The sequence below is a fragment of the Pseudophryne corroboree genome, chromosome 10, assembly GCF_028390025.1.
Source record: "Pseudophryne corroboree isolate aPseCor3 chromosome 10, aPseCor3.hap2, whole genome shotgun sequence".
NCBI lineage: Eukaryota > Metazoa > Chordata > Amphibia > Anura > Myobatrachidae > Pseudophryne > Pseudophryne corroboree.
Window position 1 is genome coordinate 378145251 of NC_086453.1, and position 22024 is coordinate 378167274.

General features: G+C 52.3%; 1 protein-coding gene across 1 annotated transcript in view; it reads left to right on the forward strand.

Annotated features, from left to right (window-relative positions):
* Positions 1-569: 569 nt before the first annotated feature.
* Positions 570-22024, forward strand: part of LOC134965399 (zonadhesin-like) — a 44216-nt gene continuing 22761 nt past the window's right edge. The window contains exons 1-3 of the mRNA XM_063941860.1: positions 570-591; positions 687-786; positions 877-1043. Coding sequence (XP_063797930.1) covers positions 570-591; positions 687-786; positions 877-1043 — 289 coding nt within the window. The remainder of the gene's footprint in view (positions 592-686; positions 787-876; positions 1044-22024) is intronic.

Here is a 22024-nt window from a genome sequence, read left to right on the forward strand (position 1 = left end):
TAACACAGCGTCAGTAACGTTTATACTGGAGGACGGAGCCGCGCTCAGAGGTAGGGTTACTGTAATAACACAGCGTCAGTAACGTTTATACTGGAGGATGGAGCCGCGCTCAGAGGTAGGGTTACTGTAATAACACAGCGTCAGTAACGTTTATACTGGAGGACGGAGCCGCGCTCAGAGGTAGGGTTACTGTAATAACACAGCGTCAGTAACGTTTATACTGGAGGACGGAGCTGCGCTCAGAGGTAGGGTTACTGTAATAACACAGCGTCAGTAATGTTTATACTGGAGGACGGAGCCGCGCTCAGAGGTAGGGTTACTGTAATAACACAGCGTCAGTAACGTTTATACTGGAGGACGGAGCCGCGCTCAGAGGTAGGGTTACGGTAATAACGATGCCGTCAGTAACGTTTATAATGTGTTATCCCATATAACAGTCTGAGTGCTCCTCGTGTCCTCCTGGACATTACTGCGACTCTCCTGGACTAGTGATACCATCTGGACCATGTTCTGGAGGCTTCTACTGTGTCTCCTCTTCTACGTCTCCTCATCTGCCTTCTGTGGGCGTTATGGGAGGTCCATGCCCGCCAGGTAATGCCTCAGAGCAGTCTCTCTGGGCACTGGGAGATGACGCTGATTCCACGCTCCTCATGTGTAAGGGGAACTCTTGTGTGATTATTTTCCAGGACATTTCTGCCCCGCTGGCTCCGCTGCTCCTCAGCCCTGTCCTCCCGGAACGTATAACCCTATAGAACGACAAGGTGTTTGCCAGCCTTGCACAGAAGGGTAAGATATATATATATATATTGTGTGCAGTTTGTAGACGTGTCTGTCTATGCAGTAATGATTCATAATTTACATCTTCTTGGACCTCAGGTTCTTTTGCTCTGGAAACAGCGCCTCTCTGGAGGGTAACGAGTGTCCTCGCGGCTTCTACTGTCCTGCAGGGACAATCTCTCCTGAGCAATTCCCATGTCCCCGAGGCACATACAATCCACAGAGAGGAAGTCACCGCGCTGAGGACTGTCTGCCGTGTGACCCAGGTGATGTCATTACACAGAGTGCAACATGTGGGCGGAGCTCATTGTTCCAGGTTATGCAGAGGCGGTGCTAATACAGTATTATGATACAATCTACATTACGCACTACAATGGGGTAAATTTACTAAGGTGGGAGGATTTTAGAACTGTTGATGTTGCTCATAGCAACCAATCAGATTCTACTTAACATTTATCTTGGTACTTCTAGAAGATATTAGGTAGAATCTGATTGGTTGCTATAGGTAACATCACCAGTTCTAAAAAAAACTCACACCTTAGTAAATTGACCCCACTCTGTCTGTGCAGTAAGATGGGGATTCTTCCCATAGTAGGGCTGTGTAATACCTGGGTACAGATGGGTGCGTACAGAACGCGTCAGCCTTACATGTAGAACATAGGAGGGGATAGAAAGTGCAGCTCAGGGCAGACGGAGCAATGCTATATGCAGTGTAATACATGCACACACTGGCTGCTCGCTAGAAGTTCCCTGTGTAGTGACTATTAGTGCCCAGATGCTTGATATTGCCCCTAGCATTGCGGATACCTGGAAGGGAGACGTCCAGGAGAATCGGAGATGCATGTTGGTGGTCTCCTCTAGTGGGTGACTAGGTAATGTGATCTTTGGCTGCGTCCCCTCCCCGCCACCAAAGCCTTACTGTGTGCAAGGACGCAGGACCCGTACTATAAATGCACAGTCTGCGTCCCGCACATGCGCAATGTACCGAACATCGACACACTGAGACTTTACCCTTACAGTGACGGGACCTGAATCAGACCGATTGTTCATACTCTGCCCTTACAGCAACGGGACCTGAATCAGACCGATTGTTCCTACCCTGCCCTTACAGCGACGGGTCCTGAATCAGACCGATTGTTCATACTCTGCCCTTACAGTGACGGGACCTGAATCAGACCGATTGTTCCTACTCTGCCCTTACAGTGACGGGACCTGAATCAGACCGATTGTTCATACTTTACCCTTACAGCGACGGGACCTGAATCAGACCGATTGTTCCTACTCTGCCCTTACAGCGATGGGACCTGAATCAGACTGATTGTTCCTACTCTGCCCTTACAGTGACGGGACCTGAATCAGACCGATTGTTCATACTTTACCCTTACAGCGACGGGACCTGAATCAGACCGATTGTTCCTACTCTGCCCTTACAGCGACGGGACCTGAATCAGACCGATTGTTCCTACTCTGCCCTTACAGCGACGGGACCTGAATCAGGCCGATTGTTCCTACTCTGCCCTTACAGCGACGGGACCTGAATCAGACCGATTGTTCCTACTCTGCCCTTTCAGTGACGGGACCTGAATCAGACCGATTGTTCCTACTCTGCCCTTTCAGTGACGGGACCTGAATCAGACCGATTGTTCCTACTCTGCCCTTACAGTGACGGGACCTGAATCAGGCCGATTGTTCATACTCTACCCTTACAGTGACGGGACCTGAATCAGACCGATTGTTCATACTATGCCCTTACAGTGACAGGACCTGAATCAGACCGATTGTTCCTACCCTGCCCTTACAGCGATGGGACCTGAATCAAACCGATTGTTCCTACTCTGCCCTTTCAGTGACGGGACCTGAATCAGACCGATTGTTCCTACTCTGCCCTTTCAGTGACGGGACCTGAATCAGACCGATTGTTCCTACTCTGCCCTTACAGTGACGGGACCTGAATCAGGCCGATTGTTCATACTCTACCCTTACAGTGACGGGACCTGAATCAGACCGATTGTTCATACTCTGCCCTTACAGCGACAGGACCTGAATCAGACCGATTGTTCCTACCCTGCCCTTACAGCGATGGGACCTGAATCAAACCGATTGTTCCTACTCTGCCCTTACAGTGACGGGACCTGAATCAGACCGATTGTTCCTACTCTGCCCATACAGCGACGGGACCTGAATCAGGCCGATTTCGCATACTCTGCCCTTACAGCGATGGGACCTGAATCAGACCGATTGTTCCTACCCTGCCCTTACAGCGACAGGTCCTGAATCAGAACGATTGTTCCTACTCTGCCCTTACAGCGACAGGTCCTGAATCAGACCGATTGTTCCTAGTCTGCCCTTACAGTGACGGGACCTGAATCAGGCCGATTGTTCCTACTCTGCCCTTACAGCGACGGGACCTGAATCAGACCGATTGTTCCTACTCTGCTCTTACAGAGACGGGACCTGAATCAGGCCGATTGTTCATACTCTGCCCTTACAGCGACGGGACCTGAATCAGACCGATTGTTCATACTCTGCCCTTACAGCGATGGGACCTGAATCAGGCCGATTGTTCCTACTCTGCCCTTACAGCGACGGGACCTGAATCAGACCGATTGTTCCTACTCTGCCCTTACAGCGACGGGACCTGAATCAGACCGATTGTTCCTACTTTGCCCTTACAGCGACGGGACCTGAATCAGACCGATTGTTCATACTCTGCCCTTACAGTGACGGGACCTGAATCAGACCGATTGTTCCTACCCTGCCCTTACAGCGACTGGACCTGAATCAGACTGATTGTTCCTACTCTGCCCTTACAGCGACGGGACCTGAATCAGACCGATTGTTCCTACTCTGCCCTTACAGCGACGGGTCCTGAATCAGACCGATTGTTCATACTCTGCCCTTACAGCGACAGGACCTGAATCAGACCGATTGTTCCTACCCTGCCCTTACAGCGATGGGACCTGAATCAAACCGATTGTTCCTACTCTGCCCTTACAGTGACGGGACCTGAATCAGACCGATTGTTCCTACTCTGCCCATACAGCGACGGGACCTGAATCAGGCCGATTTCGCATACTCTGCCCTTACAGCGATGGGACCTGAATCAGACCGATTGTTCCTACCCTGCCCTTACAGCGACAGGTCCTGAATCAGAACGATTGTTCCTACTCTGCCCTTACAGCGACAGGTCCTGAATCAGACCGATTGTTCCTAGTCTGCCCTTACAGTGACGGGACCTGAATCAGGCCGATTGTTCCTACTCTGCCCTTACAGCGACGGGACCTGAATCAGACCGATTGTTCCTACTCTGCTCTTACAGAGACGGGACCTGAATCAGGCCGATTGTTCATACTCTGCCCTTACAGCGACGGGACCTGAATCAGACCGATTGTTCATACTCTGCCCTTACAGCGATGGGACCTGAATCAGGCCGATTGTTCCTACTCTGCCCTTACAGCGACGGGACCTGAATCAGACCGATTGTTCCTACTCTGCCCTTACAGCGACGGGACCTGAATCAGACCGATTGTTCCTACTTTGCCCTTACAGCGACGGGACCTGAATCAGACCGATTGTTCATACTCTGCCCTTACAGTGACGGGACCTGAATCAGACCGATTGTTCCTACCCTGCCCTTACAGCGACTGGACCTGAATCAGACTGATTGTTCCTACTCTGCCCTTACAGCGACGGGACCTGAATCAGACCGATTGTTCCTACTCTGCCCTTACAGCGACGGGTCCTGAATCAGACCGATTGTTCCTACTCTGCCCTTACAGTGACGGGACCTGAATCAGACCGATTGTTCCTACTCTGCCCTTACAGCGACGGGTCCTGAATCAGACCGATTGTTCATACTCTGCCATTACAGCGACGGGACCTGAATCAGACAGATTGTTCCTACTCTGCCCTTACAGCGACGGGTCCTGAATCAGACCGATTGTTCCTACTCTGCCCTTACAGTGACGGGACCTGAATCAGACCGATTGTTCCTACTCTGCCCTTACAGCGACGGGACCTGAATCAGACCGATTGTTCCTACTCTGCCCTTACAGCGACGGGACCTGAATCAGACCGATTGTTCATACTCTGCCCTTACAGCGATGGGACCTGAATCAGACCGATTGTTCATACTCTGCCCTTACAGCGACGGGACCTGAATCAGACCGATTGTTCCTACTCTGCCCTTACAGCGACGGGACCTGAATCAGGCCGATTGTTCCTACTCTGCCCTTACAGCGACGGGACCTGAATCAGACCGATTGTTCATACTCTGCCCTTACAGCGACAGGACCTGAATCAAACCAATTGTTCCTACTCTGCCCTTACAGTGACGGGACCTGAATCAGGCCGATTGTTCCTACTCTGCCCTTACAGCGACGGGACCTGAATCAGACCGATTGTTCCTACCCTGCCCTTACAGCGACGGGACCTGAATCAGACCGATTGTTCCTACTCTGCCCTTACAGTGACGGGACCTGAATCAGACCGATTGTTCATACTCTGCCCTTACAGCGACGGGACCTGAATCAGACCGATTGTTCATACTCTGCCCTTACAGCGACGGGACCTGAATCAGACCGATTGTTCCTACTCTGCCCTTACAGCGACGGGACCTGAATCAGACCGATTGTTCATACTCTGCCCTTACAGCGACGGGACCTGAATCAGACCGATTGTTCCTACTCTGCCCTTACAGCGACGGGACCTGAATCAGGCCGATTGTTCCTACTCTGCCCTTACAGCGACGGGACCTGAATCAGACCGATTGTTCCTACTCTGCCCTTTCAGTGACGGGACCTGAATCAGACCGATTGTTCCTACTCTGCCCTTTCAGTGACGGGACCTGAATCAGACCGATTGTTCCTACTCTGCCCTTACAGTGACGGGACCTGAATCAGGCCGATTGTTCATACTCTACCCTTACAGTGACGGGACCTGAATCAGACCGATTGTTCATACTATGCCCTTACAGTGACGGGACCTGAATCAGACCGATTGTTCATACTCTGCCCTTACAGCGACAGGACCTGAATCAGACCGATTGTTCCTACCCTGCCCTTACAGCGATGGGACCTGAATCAAACCGATTGTTCCTACTCTGCCCTTACAGTGACGGGACCTGAATCAGACCGATTGTTCATACTCTGCCCATACAGCGACGGGACCTGAATCAGGCCGATTTCGCATACTCTGCCCTTACAGCGATGGGACCTGAATCAGACCGATTGTTCCTACCCTGCCCTTACAGCGACAGGTCCTGAATCAGACCGATTGTTCCTACTCTGCCCTTACAGCGACAGGTCCTGAATCAGACCGATTGTTCCTAGTCTGCCCTTACAGTGACGGGACCTGAATCAGGCCGATTGTTCCTACTCTGCCCTTACAGCGACGGGACCTGAATCAGACCGATTGTTCCTACTCTGCTCTTAGAGAGACGGGACCTGAATCAGGCCGATTGTTCATACTCTGCCCTTACAGCGACGGGACCTGAATCAGACCGATTGTTCATACTCTGCCCTTACAGCGATGGGACCTGAATCAGGCCGATTGTTCCTACTCTGCCCTTACAGCGACGGGACCTGAATCAGACCGATTGTTCCTACTCTGCCCTTACAGCTACGGGACCTGAATCAGACCGATTGTTCCTACTTTGCCCTTACAGCGACGGGACCTGAATCAGACCGATTGTTCATACTCTGCCCTTACAGTGACGGGACCTGAATCAGACCGATTGTTCCTACCCTGCCCTTACAGCGACTGGACCTGAATCAGACTGATTGTTCCTACTCTGCCCTTACAGCGACGGGACCTGAATCAGACCGATTGTTCCTACTCTGCCCTTACAGCGACGGGTCCTGAATCAGACCGATTGTTCCTACTCTGCCCTTACAGTGACGGGACCTGAATCAGACCGATTGTTCCTACTCTGCCCTTACAGCGACGGGTCCTGAATCAGACCGATTGTTCATACTCTGCCATTACAGCGACGGGACCTGAATCAGACCGATTGTTCCTACTCTGCCCTTACAGCGACGGGTCCTGAATCAGACCGATTGTTCCTACTCTGCCCTTACAGTGACGGGACCTGAATCAGACCGATTGTTCCTACTCTGCCCTTACAGCGACGGGACCTGAATCAGACCGATTGTTCCTACTCTGCCCTTACAGCGACGGGACCTGAATCAGACCGATTGTTCATACTCTGCCCTTACAGCGATGGGACCTGAATCAGGCCGATTGTTCATACTCTGCCCTTACAGCGACGGGACCTGAATCAGACCGATTGTTCCTACTCTGCCCTTACAGCGACGGGACCTGAAGCAGGCCGATTGTTCATACTCTGCCCTTACAGCGACGGGACCTGAATCAGACCGATTGTTCATACTCTGCCCTTACAGTGACAGGACCTGAATCAAACCGATTGTTCCTACTCTGCCCTTACAGTGACGGGACCTGAATCAGGCCGATTGTTCCTACTCTGCCCTTACAGCGACGGGACCTGAATCAGACCGATTGTTCCTACCCTGCCCTTACAGCGACGGGACCTGAATCAGACCGATTGTTCCTACTCTGCCCTTACAGTGACGGGACCTGAATCAGACCGATTGTTCATACTCTGCCCTTACAGCGACGTGACCTGAATCAGACCGATTGTTCATACTCTGCCCTTACAGCGACGGGACCTAAATCAGACCGATTGTTCCTACTCTGCCCTTACAGCGACGGGACCTGAATCAGACCGATTGTTCATACTCTGCCCTTACAGCGACGGGACCTGAATCAGACCGATTGTTCATACTCTACCCTTACAGCGACGGGACCTGAATCAGACCGATTGTTCATACTCTGCCCTTACAGCGATGGGACCTGAATCAGACCGATTGTTCATACTCTGCCCTTACAGCGACAGGACCTGAATCAAACCAATTGTTCCTACTCTGCCCTTACAGTGACGGGACCTGAATCAGGCCGATTGTTCCTACTCTGCCCTTACAGCGACGGGACCTGAATCAGACCGATTGTTCCTACCCTGCCCTTACAGCGACGGGACCTGAATCAGACCGATTGTTCCTACTCTGCCCTTACAGTGACGGGACCTGAATCAGACCGATTGTTCATACTCTGCCCTTACAGCGACGGGACCTGAATCAGACCGATTGTTCATACTCTGCCCTTACAGCGACGGGACCTGAATCAGACCGATTGTTCCTACTCTGCCCTTACAGCGACGGGACCTGAATCAGACCGATTGTTCCTACTCTGCCCTTACAGCGACAGGTCCTGAATCAGACCGATTGTTCCTAGTCTGCCCTTACAGTGACGGGACCTGAATCAGGCCGATTGTTCCTACTCTGCCCTTACAGCGACGGGACCTGAATCAGACCGATTGTTCCTACTCTGCTCTTACAGAGACGGGACCTGAATCAGGCCGATTGTTCATACTCTGCCCTTACAGCGACGGGACCTGAATCAGACCGATTGTTCATACTCTGCCCTTACAGCGATGGGACCTGAATCAGGCCGATTGTTCCTACTCTGCCCTTACAGCGACGGGACCTGAATCAGACCGATTGTTCCTACTCTGCCCTTACAGCGACGGGACCTGAATCAGACCGATTGTTCCTACTTTGCCCTTACAGCGACGGGACCTGAATCAGACCGATTGTTCATACTCTGCCCTTACAGCGATGGGACCTGAATCAGGCCGATTGTTCCTACTCTGCCCTTACAGCGACGGGACCTAAATCAGACCGATTGTTCCTACTCTGCCCTTACAGCGACGGGACCTGAATCAGACCGATTGTTCATACTCTGCCCTTACAGCGACGGGACCTGAATCAGACCGATTGTTCATACTCTACCCTTACAGCGACGGGACCTGAATCAGACCGATTGTTCATACTCTGCCCTTACAGCGATGGGACCTGAATCAGACCGATTGTTCATACTCTGCCCTTACAGCGACAGGACCTGAATCAAACCAATTGTTCCTACTCTGCCCTTACAGTGACGGGACCTGAATCAGGCCGATTGTTCCTACTCTGCCCTTACAGCGACGGGACCTGAATCAGACCGATTGTTCCTACCCTGCCCTTACAGCGACGGGACCTGAATCAGACCGATTGTTCCTACTCTGCCCTTACAGTGACGGGACCTGAATCAGACCGATTGTTCATACTCTGCCCTTACAGCGACGGGACCTGAATCAGACCGATTGTTCATACTCTGCCCTTACAGCGACGGGACCTGAATCAGACCGATTGTTCCTACTCTGCCCTTACAGCGACGGGACCTGAATCAGACCGATTGTTCCTACTCTGCCCTTACAGCGACAGGTCCTGAATCAGACCGATTGTTCCTAGTCTGCCCTTACAGTGACGGGACCTGAATCAGGCCGATTGTTCCTACTCTGCCCTTACAGCGACGGGACCTGAATCAGACCGATTGTTCCTACTCTGCTCTTACAGAGACGGGACCTGAATCAGGCCGATTGTTCATACTCTGCCCTTACAGCGACGGGACCTGAATCAGACCGATTGTTCATACTCTGCCCTTACAGCGATGGGACCTGAATCAGGCCGATTGTTCCTACTCTGCCCTTACAGCGACGGGACCTGAATCAGACCGATTGTTCCTACTCTGCCCTTACAGCGACGGGACCTGAATCAGACCGATTGTTCCTACTTTGCCCTTACAGCGACGGGACCTGAATCAGACCGATTGTTCATACTCTGCCCTTACAGTGACGGGACCTGAATCTGACCGATTGTTCCTACCCTGCCCTTACAGCGACTGGACCTGAATCAGACTGATTGTTCCTACTCTGCCCTTACAGCGACGGGACCTGAATCAGACCGATTGTTCCTACTCTGCCCTTACAGCGACGGGTCCTGAATCAGACCGATTGTTCCTACTCTGCCCTTACAGTGACGGGACCTGAATCAGACCGATTGTTCCTACTCTGCCCTTACAGCGACGGGTCCTGAATCAGACCGATTGTTCATACTCTGCCATTACAGCGACGGGACCTGAATCAGACCGATTGTTCCTACTCTGCCCTTACAGCGACGGGTCCTGAATCAGACCGATTGTTCCTACTCTGCCCTTACAGTGACGGGACCTGAATCAGACCGATTGTTCCTACTCTGCCCTTACAGCGACGGGACCTGAATCAGACCGATTGTTCCTACTCTGCCCTTACAGTGACGGGACCTGAATCAGACCGATTGTTCATACTCTGCCCTTACAGCGACGGGACCTGAATCAGACCGATTGTTCATACTCTGCCCTTACAGCGACGGGACCTGAATCAGACCGATTGTTCCTACTCTGCCCTTACAGCGACGGGACCTGAATCAGACCGATTGTTCATACTCTGCCCTTACAGCAACGGGACCTGAATCAGACCGATTGTTCATACTCTACCCTTACAGCGACGGGACCTGAATCAGACCGATTGTTCATACTCTGCCCTTACAGCGACGGGACCTGAATCAGACCGATTGTTCATACTCTGCCCTTACAGCGACAGGACCTGAATCAAACCAATTGTTCCTACTCTGCCCTTACAGTGACGGGACCTGAATCAGGCCGATTGTTCCTACTCTGCCCTTACAGCGACGGGACCTGAATCAGACCGATTGTTCCTACCCTGCCCTTACAGCGACGGGACCTGAATCAGACCGATTGTTCCTACTCTGCCCTTACAGTGACGGGACCTGAATCAGACCGATTGTTCATACTCTGCCCTTACAGCGACGGGACCTGAATCAGACCGATTGTTCATACTCTGCCCTTACAGCGACGGGACCTGAATCAGACCGATTGTTCCTACTCTGCCCTTACAGCGACGGGACCTGAATCAGACCGATTGTTCATACTCTGCCCTTACAGCGACGGGACCTGAATCAGACCGATTGTTCCTACTCTGCCCTTACAGCGACGGGACCTGAATCAGTTCGATTGTTCCTACTCTGCCCTTACAGCGACGGGACCTGAATCAGACCGATTGTTCCTACTCTGCCCTTTCAGTGACGGGACCTGAATCAGACCGATTGTTCCTACTCTGCCCTTTCAGTGACGGGACCTGAATCAGACCGATTGTTCCTACTCTACCCTTACAGTGACGGGACCTGAATCAGACCGATTGTTCATACTATGCCCTTACAGTGACGGGACCTGAATCAGACCGATTGTTCATACTCTGCCCTTACAGCGACAGGACCTGAATCAGACCGATTGTTCCTACCCTGCCCTTACAGCGATGGGACCTGAATCAAACCGATTGTTCCTACTCTGCCCTTACAGTGACGGGACCTGAATCAGACCGATTGTTCATACTCTGCCCATACAGCGACGGGACCTGAATCAGGCCGATTTCGCATACTCTGCCCTTACAGCGATGGGACCTGAATCAGACCGATTGTTCCTACCCTGCCCTTACAGCGACAGGTCCTGAATCAGACCGATTGTTCCTACTCTGCCCTTACAGCGACAGGTCCTGAATCAGACCGATAGTTCCTAGTCTGCCCTTACAGTGACGGGACCTGAATCAGGCCGATTGTTCCTACTCTGCCCTTACAGCGACGGGACCTGAATCAGACCGATTGTTCCTACTCTGCTCTTACAGAGACGGGACCTGAATCAGGCCGATTGTTCATACTCTGCCCTTACAGCGACGGGACCTGAATCAGACCGATTGTTCATACTCTGCCCTTACAGCGATGGGACCTGAATCAGGCCGATTGTTCCTACTCTGCCCTTACAGCGACGGGACCTGAATCAGACCGATTGTTCCTACTCTGCCCTTACAGCGACGGGACCTGAATCAGACCGATTGTTCCTACTTTGCCCTTACAGCGACGGGACCTGAATCAGACCGATTGTTCATACTCTGCCCTTACAGTGACGGGACCTGAATCAGACCGATTGTTCCTACTTTGCCCTTACAGCGACGGGACCTGAATCAGACCGATTGTTCCTACCCTGCCCTTACAGCGACTGGACCTGAATCAGACTGATTGTTCCTACTCTGCCCTTACAGCGCCGTGACCTGAATCAGACCGATTGTTCCTACTCTGCCCTTACAGCGACGGGTCCTGAATCAGACCGATTGTTCCTACTCTGCCCTTACAGTGACGGGACCTGAATCAGACCGATTGTTCCTAATCTGCCCTTACAGCGACGGGTCCTGAATCAGACCGATTGTTCATACTCTGCCATTACAGCGACGGGACCTGAATCAGACCGATTGTTCCTACTCTGCCCTTACAGCGACGGGTCCTGAATCAGACCGATTGTTCCTACTCTGCCCTTACAGTGACGGGACCTGAATCAGACCGATTGTTCCTACTCTGCCCTTACAGCGACGGGACCTGAATCAGACCGATTGTTCCTACTCTGCCCTTACAGCGACGGGACCTGAATCAGACCGATTGTTCATACTCTGCCCTTACAGCGATGGGACCTGAATCAGACCGATTGTTCATACTCTGCCCTTACAGCGACGGGACCTGAATCAGACCGATTGTTCCTACTCTGCCCTTACAGTGACGGGACCTGAATCAGACCGATTGTTCATACTCTGCCCTTACAGCGACGGGACCTGAATCAGACCGATTGTTCATACTCTGCCCTTACAGCGACGGGACCTGAATCAGACCGATTGTTCCTACTCTGCCCTTACAGCGACGGTACCTGAATCAGACCGATTGTTCCTACTCTGCCCTTACAGCGACGGGACCTGAATCAGACCGATTGTTCATACTCTGCCCTTACAGCGACGGGACCAGAATCAGACCGATTGTTCCTACTCTGCCCTTACAGCGACGGGACCTGAATCAGACCGATTGTTCCTACTCTGCCCTTTCAGTGACGGGACCTGAATCAGACCGATTGTTCCTACTCTGCCCTTTCAGTGACGGGACCTGAATCAGACCGATTGTTCCTACTCTGCCCTTACAGTGACGGGACCTGAATCAGGCCGATTGTTCATACTCTACCCTTACAGTGACGGGACCTGAATCAGACCGATTGTTCATACTATGCCCTTACAGTGACGGGACCTGAATCAGACCGATTGTTCATACTCTGCCCTTACAGCGACAGGACCTGAATCAGACCGATTGTTCCTACCCTGCCCTTACAGCGATGGGACCTGAATCAAACCGATTGTTCCTACTCTGCCCTTACAGTGACGGGACCTGAATCAGACCGATTGTTCATACTCTGCCCATACAGCGACGGGACCTGAATCAGGCCGATTTCGCATACTCTGCCCTTACAGCGATGGGACCTGAATCAGACCGATTGTTCCTACCCTGCCCTTACAGCGACAGGTCCTGAATCAGACCGATTGTTCCTACTCTGCCCTTACAGCGACAGGTCCTGAATCAGACCGATTGTTCCTAGTCTGCCCTTACAGTGACGGGACCTGAATCAGGCCGATTGTTCCTACTCTGCCCTTACAGCGACGGGACCTGAATCAGACCGATTGTTCCTACTCTGCTCTTACAGAGACGGGACCTGAATCAGGCCGATTGTTCATACTCTGCCCTTACAGCGACGGGACCTGAATCAGACCGATTGTTCCTACCCTGCCCTTACAGCGACGGGACCTGAATCAGACCGATTGTTCCTACTCTGCCCTTACTGTGACGGGACCTGAATCAGACCGATTGTTCATACTCTGCCCTTACAGCGACGGGACCTGAATCAGACCGATTGTTCATACTCTGCCCTTACAGCGACGGGACCTGAATCAGACCGATTGTTCCTACTCTGCCCTTACAGCGACGGGACCTGAATCAGACCGATTGTTCCTACTCTGCCCTTACAGCGACAGGTCCTGAATCAGACCGATTGTTCCTAGTCTGCCCTTACAGTGACGGGACCTGAATCAGGCCGATTGTTCCTACTCTGCCCTTACAGCGACGGGACCTGAATCAGACCGATTGTTCCTACTCTGCTCTTACAGAGACGGGACCTGAATCAGGCCGATTGTTCATACTCTGCCCTTACAGCGACGGGACCTGAATCAGACCGATTGTTCATACTCTGCCCTTACAGCGATGGGACCTGAATCAGGCCGATTGTTCCTACTCTGCCCTTACAGCGACGGGACCTGAATCAGACCGATTGTTCCTACTCTGCCCTTACAGCGACGGGACCTGAATCAGACCGATTGTTCCTACTTTGCCCTTACAGCGACGGGACCTGAATCAGACCGATTGTTCATACTCTGCCCTTACAGTGACGGGACCTGAATCTGACCGATTGTTCCTACCCTGCCCTTACAGCGACTGGACCTGAATCAGACTGATTGTTCCTACTCTGCCCTTACAGCGACGGGACCTGAATCAGACCGATTGTTCCTACTCTGCCCTTACAGCGACGGGTCCTGAATCAGACCGATTGTTCCTACTCTGCCCTTACAGTGACGGGACCTGAATCAGACCGATTGTTCCTACTCTGCCCATACAGCGACGGGTCCTGAATCAGACCGATTGTTCATACTCTGCCATTACAGCGACGGGACCTGAATCAGACCGATTGTTCCTACTCTGCCCTTACAGCGACGGGTCCTGAATCAGACCGATTGTTCCTACTCTGCCCTTACAGTGACGGGACCTGAATCAGACCGATTGTTCCTACTCTGCCCTTACAGCGACGGGACCTGAATCAGACCGATTGTTCCTACTCTGCCCTTACAGCGACGGGACCTGAATCAGACCGATTGTTCATACTCTGCCCTTACAGCGATGGGACCTGAATCAGGCCGATTGTTCATACTCTGCCCTTACAGCGACGGGACCTGAATCAGACCGATTGTTCCTACTCTGCCCTTACAGCGACGGGACCTGAAGCAGGCCGATTGTTCATACTCTGCCCTTACAGCGACGGGACCTGAATCAGACCGATTGTTCATACTCTGCCCTTACAGCGACAGGACCTGAATCAAACCGATTGTTCCTACTCTGCCCTTACAGTGACGGGACCTGAATCAGGCCGATTGTTCCTACTCTGCCCTTACAGCGACGGGACCTGAATCAGACCGATTGTTCCTACCCTGCCCTTACAGCGACGGGACCTGAATCAGACCGATTGTTCCTACTCTGCCCTTACAATGACGGGACCTGAATCAGACCGATTGTTCATACTCTGCCCTTACAGCGACGGGACCTGAATCAGACCGATTGTTCATACTCTGCCCTTACAGCGACGGGACCTGAATCAGACCGATTGTTCCTACTCTGCCCTTACAGCGACGGGACCTGAATCAGACTGATTGTTCATACTCTGCCCTTACAGCGACGGGACCTGATTCAGACCGATTGTTCATACTCTACCCTTACAGCGACGGGACCTGAATCAGACCGATTGTTCATACTCTGCCCTTACAGCGACAGGACCTGAATCAAACCAATTGTTCCTACTCTGCCCTTACAGTGACGGGACCTGAATCAGGCCGATTGTTCCTACTCTGCCCTTACAGCGACGGGACCTGAATCAGACCGATTGTTCCTACCCTGCCCTTACAGCGACGGGACCTGAATCAGACCGATTGTTCCTACTCTGCCCTTACAGTGACGGGACCTGAATCAGACCGATTGTTCATACTCTGCCCTTACAGCGACGGGACCTGAATCAGACCGATTGTTCATACTCTGCCCTTACAGCGACGGGACCTGAATCAGACCGATTGTTCCTACTCTGCCCTTACAGCGACGGGACCTGAATCAGACCGATTGTTCATACTCTGCCCTTACAGCGACGGGACCTGAATCAGACCGATTGTTCCTACTCTGCCCTTACAGCGACGGGACCTGAATCAGTTCGATTGTTCCTACTCTGCCCTTACAGCGACGGGACCTGAATCAGACCGATTGTTCCTACTCTGCCCTTTCAGTGACGGGACCTGAATCAGACCGATTGTTCCTACTCTGCCCTTTCAGTGACGGGACCTGAATCAGACCGATTGTTCCTACTCTGCCCTTACAGTGACGGGACCTGAATCAGGCCGATTGTTCATACTCTACCCTTACAGTGACGGGACCTGAATCAGACCGATTGTTCATACTATGCCCTTACAGTGACGGGACCTGAATCAGACCGATTGTTCATACTCTGCCCTTACAGCGACAGGACCTGAATCAGACCGATTGTTCCTACCCTGCCCTTACAGCGATGGGACCTGAATCAAACCGATTGTTCCTACTCTGCCCTTACAGTGACGGGACCTGAATCAGACCGATTGTTCATACTCTGCCCATACAGCGACGGGACCTGAATCAGGCCGATTTCGCATACTCTGCCCTTACAGCGATGGGACCTGAATCAGACCGATTGTTCCTACCCTGCCCTTACAGCGACAGGTCCTGAATCAGACCGATTGTTCCTACTCTGCCCTTACAGCGACAGGTCCTGAATCAGACCGATTGTTCCTAGTCTGCCCTTACAGTGACGGGACCTGAATCAGGCCGATTGTTCCTACTCTGCCCTTACAGCGACGGGACCTGAATCAGACCGATTGTTCCTACTCTGCTCTTACAGAGACGGGACCTGAATCAGGCCGATTGTTCATACTCTGCCCTTACAGCGACGGGACCTGAATCAGACCGATTGTTCATACTCTGCCCTTACAGCGATGGGACCTGAATCAGGCCGATTGTTCCTACTCTGCCCTTACAGCGACGGGACCTGAATCAGACCGATTGTTCCTACTCTGCCCTTACAGCGACGGGACCTGAATCAGACCGATTGTTCCTACTTTGCCCTTACAGCGACGGGACCTGAATCAGACCGATTGTTCATACTCTGCCCTTACAGTGACGGGACCTGAATCAGACCGATTGTTCCTACTTTGCCCTTACAGCGACGGGACCTGAATCAGACCGATTGTTCCTACCCTGCCCTTACAGCGACTGGACCTGAATCAGACTGATTGTTCCTACTCTGCCCTTACAGCGCCGGGACCTGAATCAGACCGATTGTTCCTACTCTGCCCTTACAGCGACGGGTCCTGAATCAGACCGATTGTTCCTACTCTGCCCTTACAGTGACGGGACCTGAATCAGACCGATTGTTCCTAATCTGCCCTTACAGCGACGGGTCCTGAATCAGACCGATTGTTCATACTCTGCCATTACAGCGACGGGACCTGAATCAGACCGATTGTTCCTACTCTGCCCTTACAGCGACGGGTCCTGAATCAGACCGATTGTTCCTACTCTGCCCTTACAGTGACGGGACCTGAATCAGACCGATTGTTCCTACTCTGCCCTTACAGCGACGGGACCTGAATCAGACCGATTGTTCATACTCTGCCCTTACAGCGATGGGACCTGAATCAGACCGATTGTTCATACTCTGCCCTTACAGCGACGGGACCTGAATCAGACCGATTGTTCCTACTCTGCCCTTACAGCGACGGGACCTGAATCAGACCGATTGTTCATACTCTGCCCTTACAGCGACGGGACCTGAATCAGACCGATTGTTCATACTCTGCCCTTACAGCGACGGGACCTGAATCAGACCGATTGTTCCTACACTGCCCTTACAGCGACGGGACCTGAATCAGACTGATTGTTCCTACTCTGCCCTTACAGCGACGGGACCTGAATCAGACCGATTGTTCATACTCTGCCCTTACAGCGACGGGACCTGAATCAGACCGATTGTTCCTACTCTGCCCTTACAGCGACGGGACCTGAATCAGTTCGATTGTTCCTACTCTGCCCTTACAGCGACGGGACCTGAATCAGACCGATTGTTCCTACTCTGCCCTTTCAGTGACGGGACCTGAATCAGACCGATTGTTCCTACTCTGCCCTTTCAGTGACGGGACCTGAATCAGACCGATTGATCCAACTCTGCCCTTACAGTGACGGGACCTGAATCAGGCCGATTGTTCATACTCTACCCTTACAGTGACGGGACCTGAATCAGACCGATTGTTCATACTATGCCCTTACAGTGACGGGACCTGAATCAGACCGATTGTTCATACTCTGCCCTTACAGCGACAGGACCTGAATCAGACCGATTGTTCCTACCCTGCCCTTACAGCGATGGGACCTGAATCAAACCGATTGTTCCTACTCTGCCCTTACAGTGACGGGACCTGAATCAGACCGATTGTTCATACTCTGCCCATACAGCGACGGGACCTGAATCAGGCCGATTTCGCATACTCTGCCCTTACAGCGATGGGACCTGAATCAGACCGATTGTTCCTACCCTGCCCTTACAGCGACAGGTCCTGAATCAGACCGATTGTTCCTACTCTGCCCTTACAGCGACAGGTCCTGAATCAGACCGATTGTTCCTAGTCTGCCCTTACAGTGACGGGACCTGAATCAGGCCGATTGTTCCTACTCTGCCCTTACAGCGACGGGACCTGAATCAGACCGATTGTTCCTACTCTGCTCTTACAGAGACGGGACCTGAATCAGGCCGATTGTTCATACTCTGCCCTTACAGCGACGGGACCTGAATCAGACCGATTGTTCATACTCTGCCCTTACAGCGATGGGACCTGAATCAGGCCGATTGTTCCTACTCTGCCCTTACAGCGACGGGACCTGAATCAGACCGATTGTTCCTACTCTGCCCTTACAGCGACGGGACCTGAATCAGACCGATTGTTCCTACTTTGCCCTTACAGCGACGGGACCTGAATCAGACCGATTGTTCATACTCTGCCCTTACAGTGACGGGACCTGAATCAGACCGATTGTTCCTACTTTGCCCTTACAGCGACGGGACCTGAATCAGACCGATTGTTCCTACCCTGCCCTTACAGCGACTGGACCTGAATCAGACTGATTGTTCCTACTCTGCCCTTACAGCGCCGGGACCTGAATCAGACCGATTGTTCCTACTCTGCCCTTACAGCGACGGGTCCTGAATCAGACCGATTGTTCCTACTCTGCCCTTACAGTGACGGGACCTGAATCAGACCGATTGTTCCTAATCTGCCCTTACAGCGACGGGTCCTGAATCAGACTGATTGTTCATACTCTGCCATTACAGCGACGGGACCTGAATCAGACCGATTGTTCCTACTCTGCCCTTACAGCGACGGGTCCTGAATCAGACCGATTGTTCCTACTCTGCCCTTACAGTGACGGGACCTGAATCAGACCGATTGTTCCTACTCTGCCCTTACAGCGACGGGACCTGAATCAGACCGATTGTTCCTACTCTGCCCTTACAGCGACGGGACCTGAATCAGACCGATTGTTCATACTCTGCCCTTACAGCGATGGGACCTGAATCAGACCGATTGTTCATACTCTGCCCTTACAGCGATGGGACCTGAATCAGACCGATTGTTCATACTCTGCCCTTACAGTGACGGGACCTGAATCAGACCGATTGTTCATACTCTGCCCTTACAGCGACGGGACCTGAATCAGACCGATTGTTCCTACTCTGCCCTTACAGCGACGGGACCTGAATCAGGCCGATTGTTCATACTCTGCCCTTACAGCGACGGGACCTGAATCAGACCGATTGTTCATACTCTGCCCTTACAGCGACAGGACCTGAATCAAACCGATTGTTCCTACTCTGCCCTTACAGTGACGGGACCTGAATCAGGCCGATTGTTCCTACTCTGCCCTTACAGCAACGGGACCTGAATCAGACCGATTGTTCCTACCCTGCCCTTACAGCGACGGGACCTGAATCAGACCGATTGTTCCTACTCTGCCCTTACAGTGACGGGACCTGAATCAGACCGATTGTTCATACTCTGCCCTTACAGCGACGGGACCTGAATCAGACCGATTGTTCATACTCTGCCCTTACAGCGACGGGACCTGAATCAGACCGATTGTTCCTACTCTGCCCTTACAGCGACGGGACCTGAATCAGACCGATTGTTCATACTCTGCCCTTACAGCGACGGGACCTGAATTAGACCGATTGTTCATACTCTACCCTTACAGCGACGGGACCTGAATCAGACCGATTGTTCATACTCTGCCCTTACAGCGACGGGACCTGAATCAGACCGATTGTTCCTACTCTGCCCTTACAGCGACTGGACCTGAATCAGACCGATTGTTCCTACTCTGCCCTTACAGGGACGGGACCTGAATCAGACCGATTGTTCATACTCTGCCCTTACAGCGACGGGACCTGAATCAGACCGATTGTTCATACTCTGCCCTTACAGCGACGGGACCTGAATCAGACCGATTGTTCATACTCTGCCCTTACAGCGACGGGACCTGAATCAGACCGATTGTTCCTACTCTGCCCTTACAGTGACGGGACCTGAATCAGACCGATTGTTCCTACTCTGCCCTTACAGTGACGGGACCTGAATCAGACCGATTGTTCCTACTCTGCCCTTACAGCGACGGGACCTGAATCAGACCGATTGTTCCTACTCTGCCCTTACAGCGACGGGACCTGAATCAGACCGATTGTTCCTACTCTGCCCTTACAGCGACGGGACCTGAATCAGACCGATTGTTCCTACTCTGCCCTTACAGCGACGGGACCTGAATCAGACCGATTGTTCCTACTCTGCCCTTACAGCGACGGGACCTGAATCAGACCGATTGTTCCTACTTTGCCCTTACAGCGACGGGACCTGAATCAGACCGATTGTTCATACTCTGCCCTTACAGTGACGGGACCTGAATCAGACCGATTGTTCCTACCCTGCCCTTACAGCGACTGGACCTGAATCAGACTGATTGTTCCTACTCTGCCCTTACAGCGACGGGACCTGATTCAGACCGATTGTTCCTACTCTGCCCTTACAGCGACGGGTCCTGAATCAGACCGATTGTTCCTACTCTGCCCTTACAGTGACGGGACCTGAATCAGACCGATTGTTTCTACTCTGCCCTTACAGCGACGGGTCCTGAATCAGACCGATTGTTCATACTCTGCCATTACAGCGACGGGACCTGAATCAGACCGATTGTTCCTACTCTGCCCTTACAGCGACGGGTCCTGAATCAGACCGATTGTTCCTACTCTGCCCTTACAGTGACGGGACCTGAATCAGACCGATTGTTCCTACTCTGCCCTTACAGCGACGGGACCTGAATCAGACCGATTGTTCCTACTCTGCCCTTACAGCGACGGGACCTGAATCAGACCGATTGTTCATACTCTGCCCTTACAGCGATGGGACCTGAATCAGGCCGATTGTTCATACTCTGCCCTTACAGCGACGGGACCTGAATCAGACCGATTGTTCCTACTCTGCCCTTACAGCGACGGGACCTGAATCAGGCCGATTGTTCATACTCTGCCCTTACAGCGACGGGACCTGAATCAGACCGATTGTTCATACTCTGCCCTTACAGCGACAGGACCTGAATCAAACCGATTGTTCCTACTCTGCCCTTACAGTGACGGGACCTGAATCAGGCCGATTGTTCCTACTCTGCCCTTACAGCGACGGGACCTGAATCAGACCGATTGTTCCTACCCTGCCCTTACAGCGACGGGACCTTAATCAGACCGATTGTTCCTACTCTGCCCTTACAGTGACGGGACCTGAATCAGACCGATTGTTCATACTCTGCCCTTACAGCGACGGGACCTGAATCAGACCGATTGTTCATACTCTGCCCTTACAGCGACGGGACCTGAATCAGACCGATTGTTCCTACTCTGCCCTTACAGCGACGGGACCTGAATCAGACCGATTGTTCATACTCTGCCCTTACAGCGACGGGACCTGAATCAGACCGATTGTTCATACTCTACCCTTACAGCGACGGGACCTGAATCAGACCGATTGTTCCTACTCTGCCCTTACAGCGACGGGACCTGAATCAGACCGATTGTTCCTACTCTGCCCTTACAGCGACGGGACCTGAATCAAACCGATTGTTCCTACTCTGCCCTTACAGCGACGGGACCTGAATCAGACCGATTATTCCTACTCTGCCCTTACAGCGACGGGACCTGAATCAAACCAATTGTTCCTACTCTGCCCTTACAGTGACGGGACCTGAATCAGGCCGATTGTTCCTACTCTGCCCTTACAGCGACGGGACCTGAACCAGACCGATTGTTCCTACCCTGCCCTTACAGCGACGGGACCTGAATCAGACCGATTGTTCCTACTCTGCCCTTACAGTGACGGGACCTGAATCAGACCGATTGTTCATACTCTGCCCTTACAGCGACGGGACCTGAATCAGACCGATTGTTCATACTCTGCCCTTACAGCGACGGGACCTGAATCAGACCGATTGTTCCTACT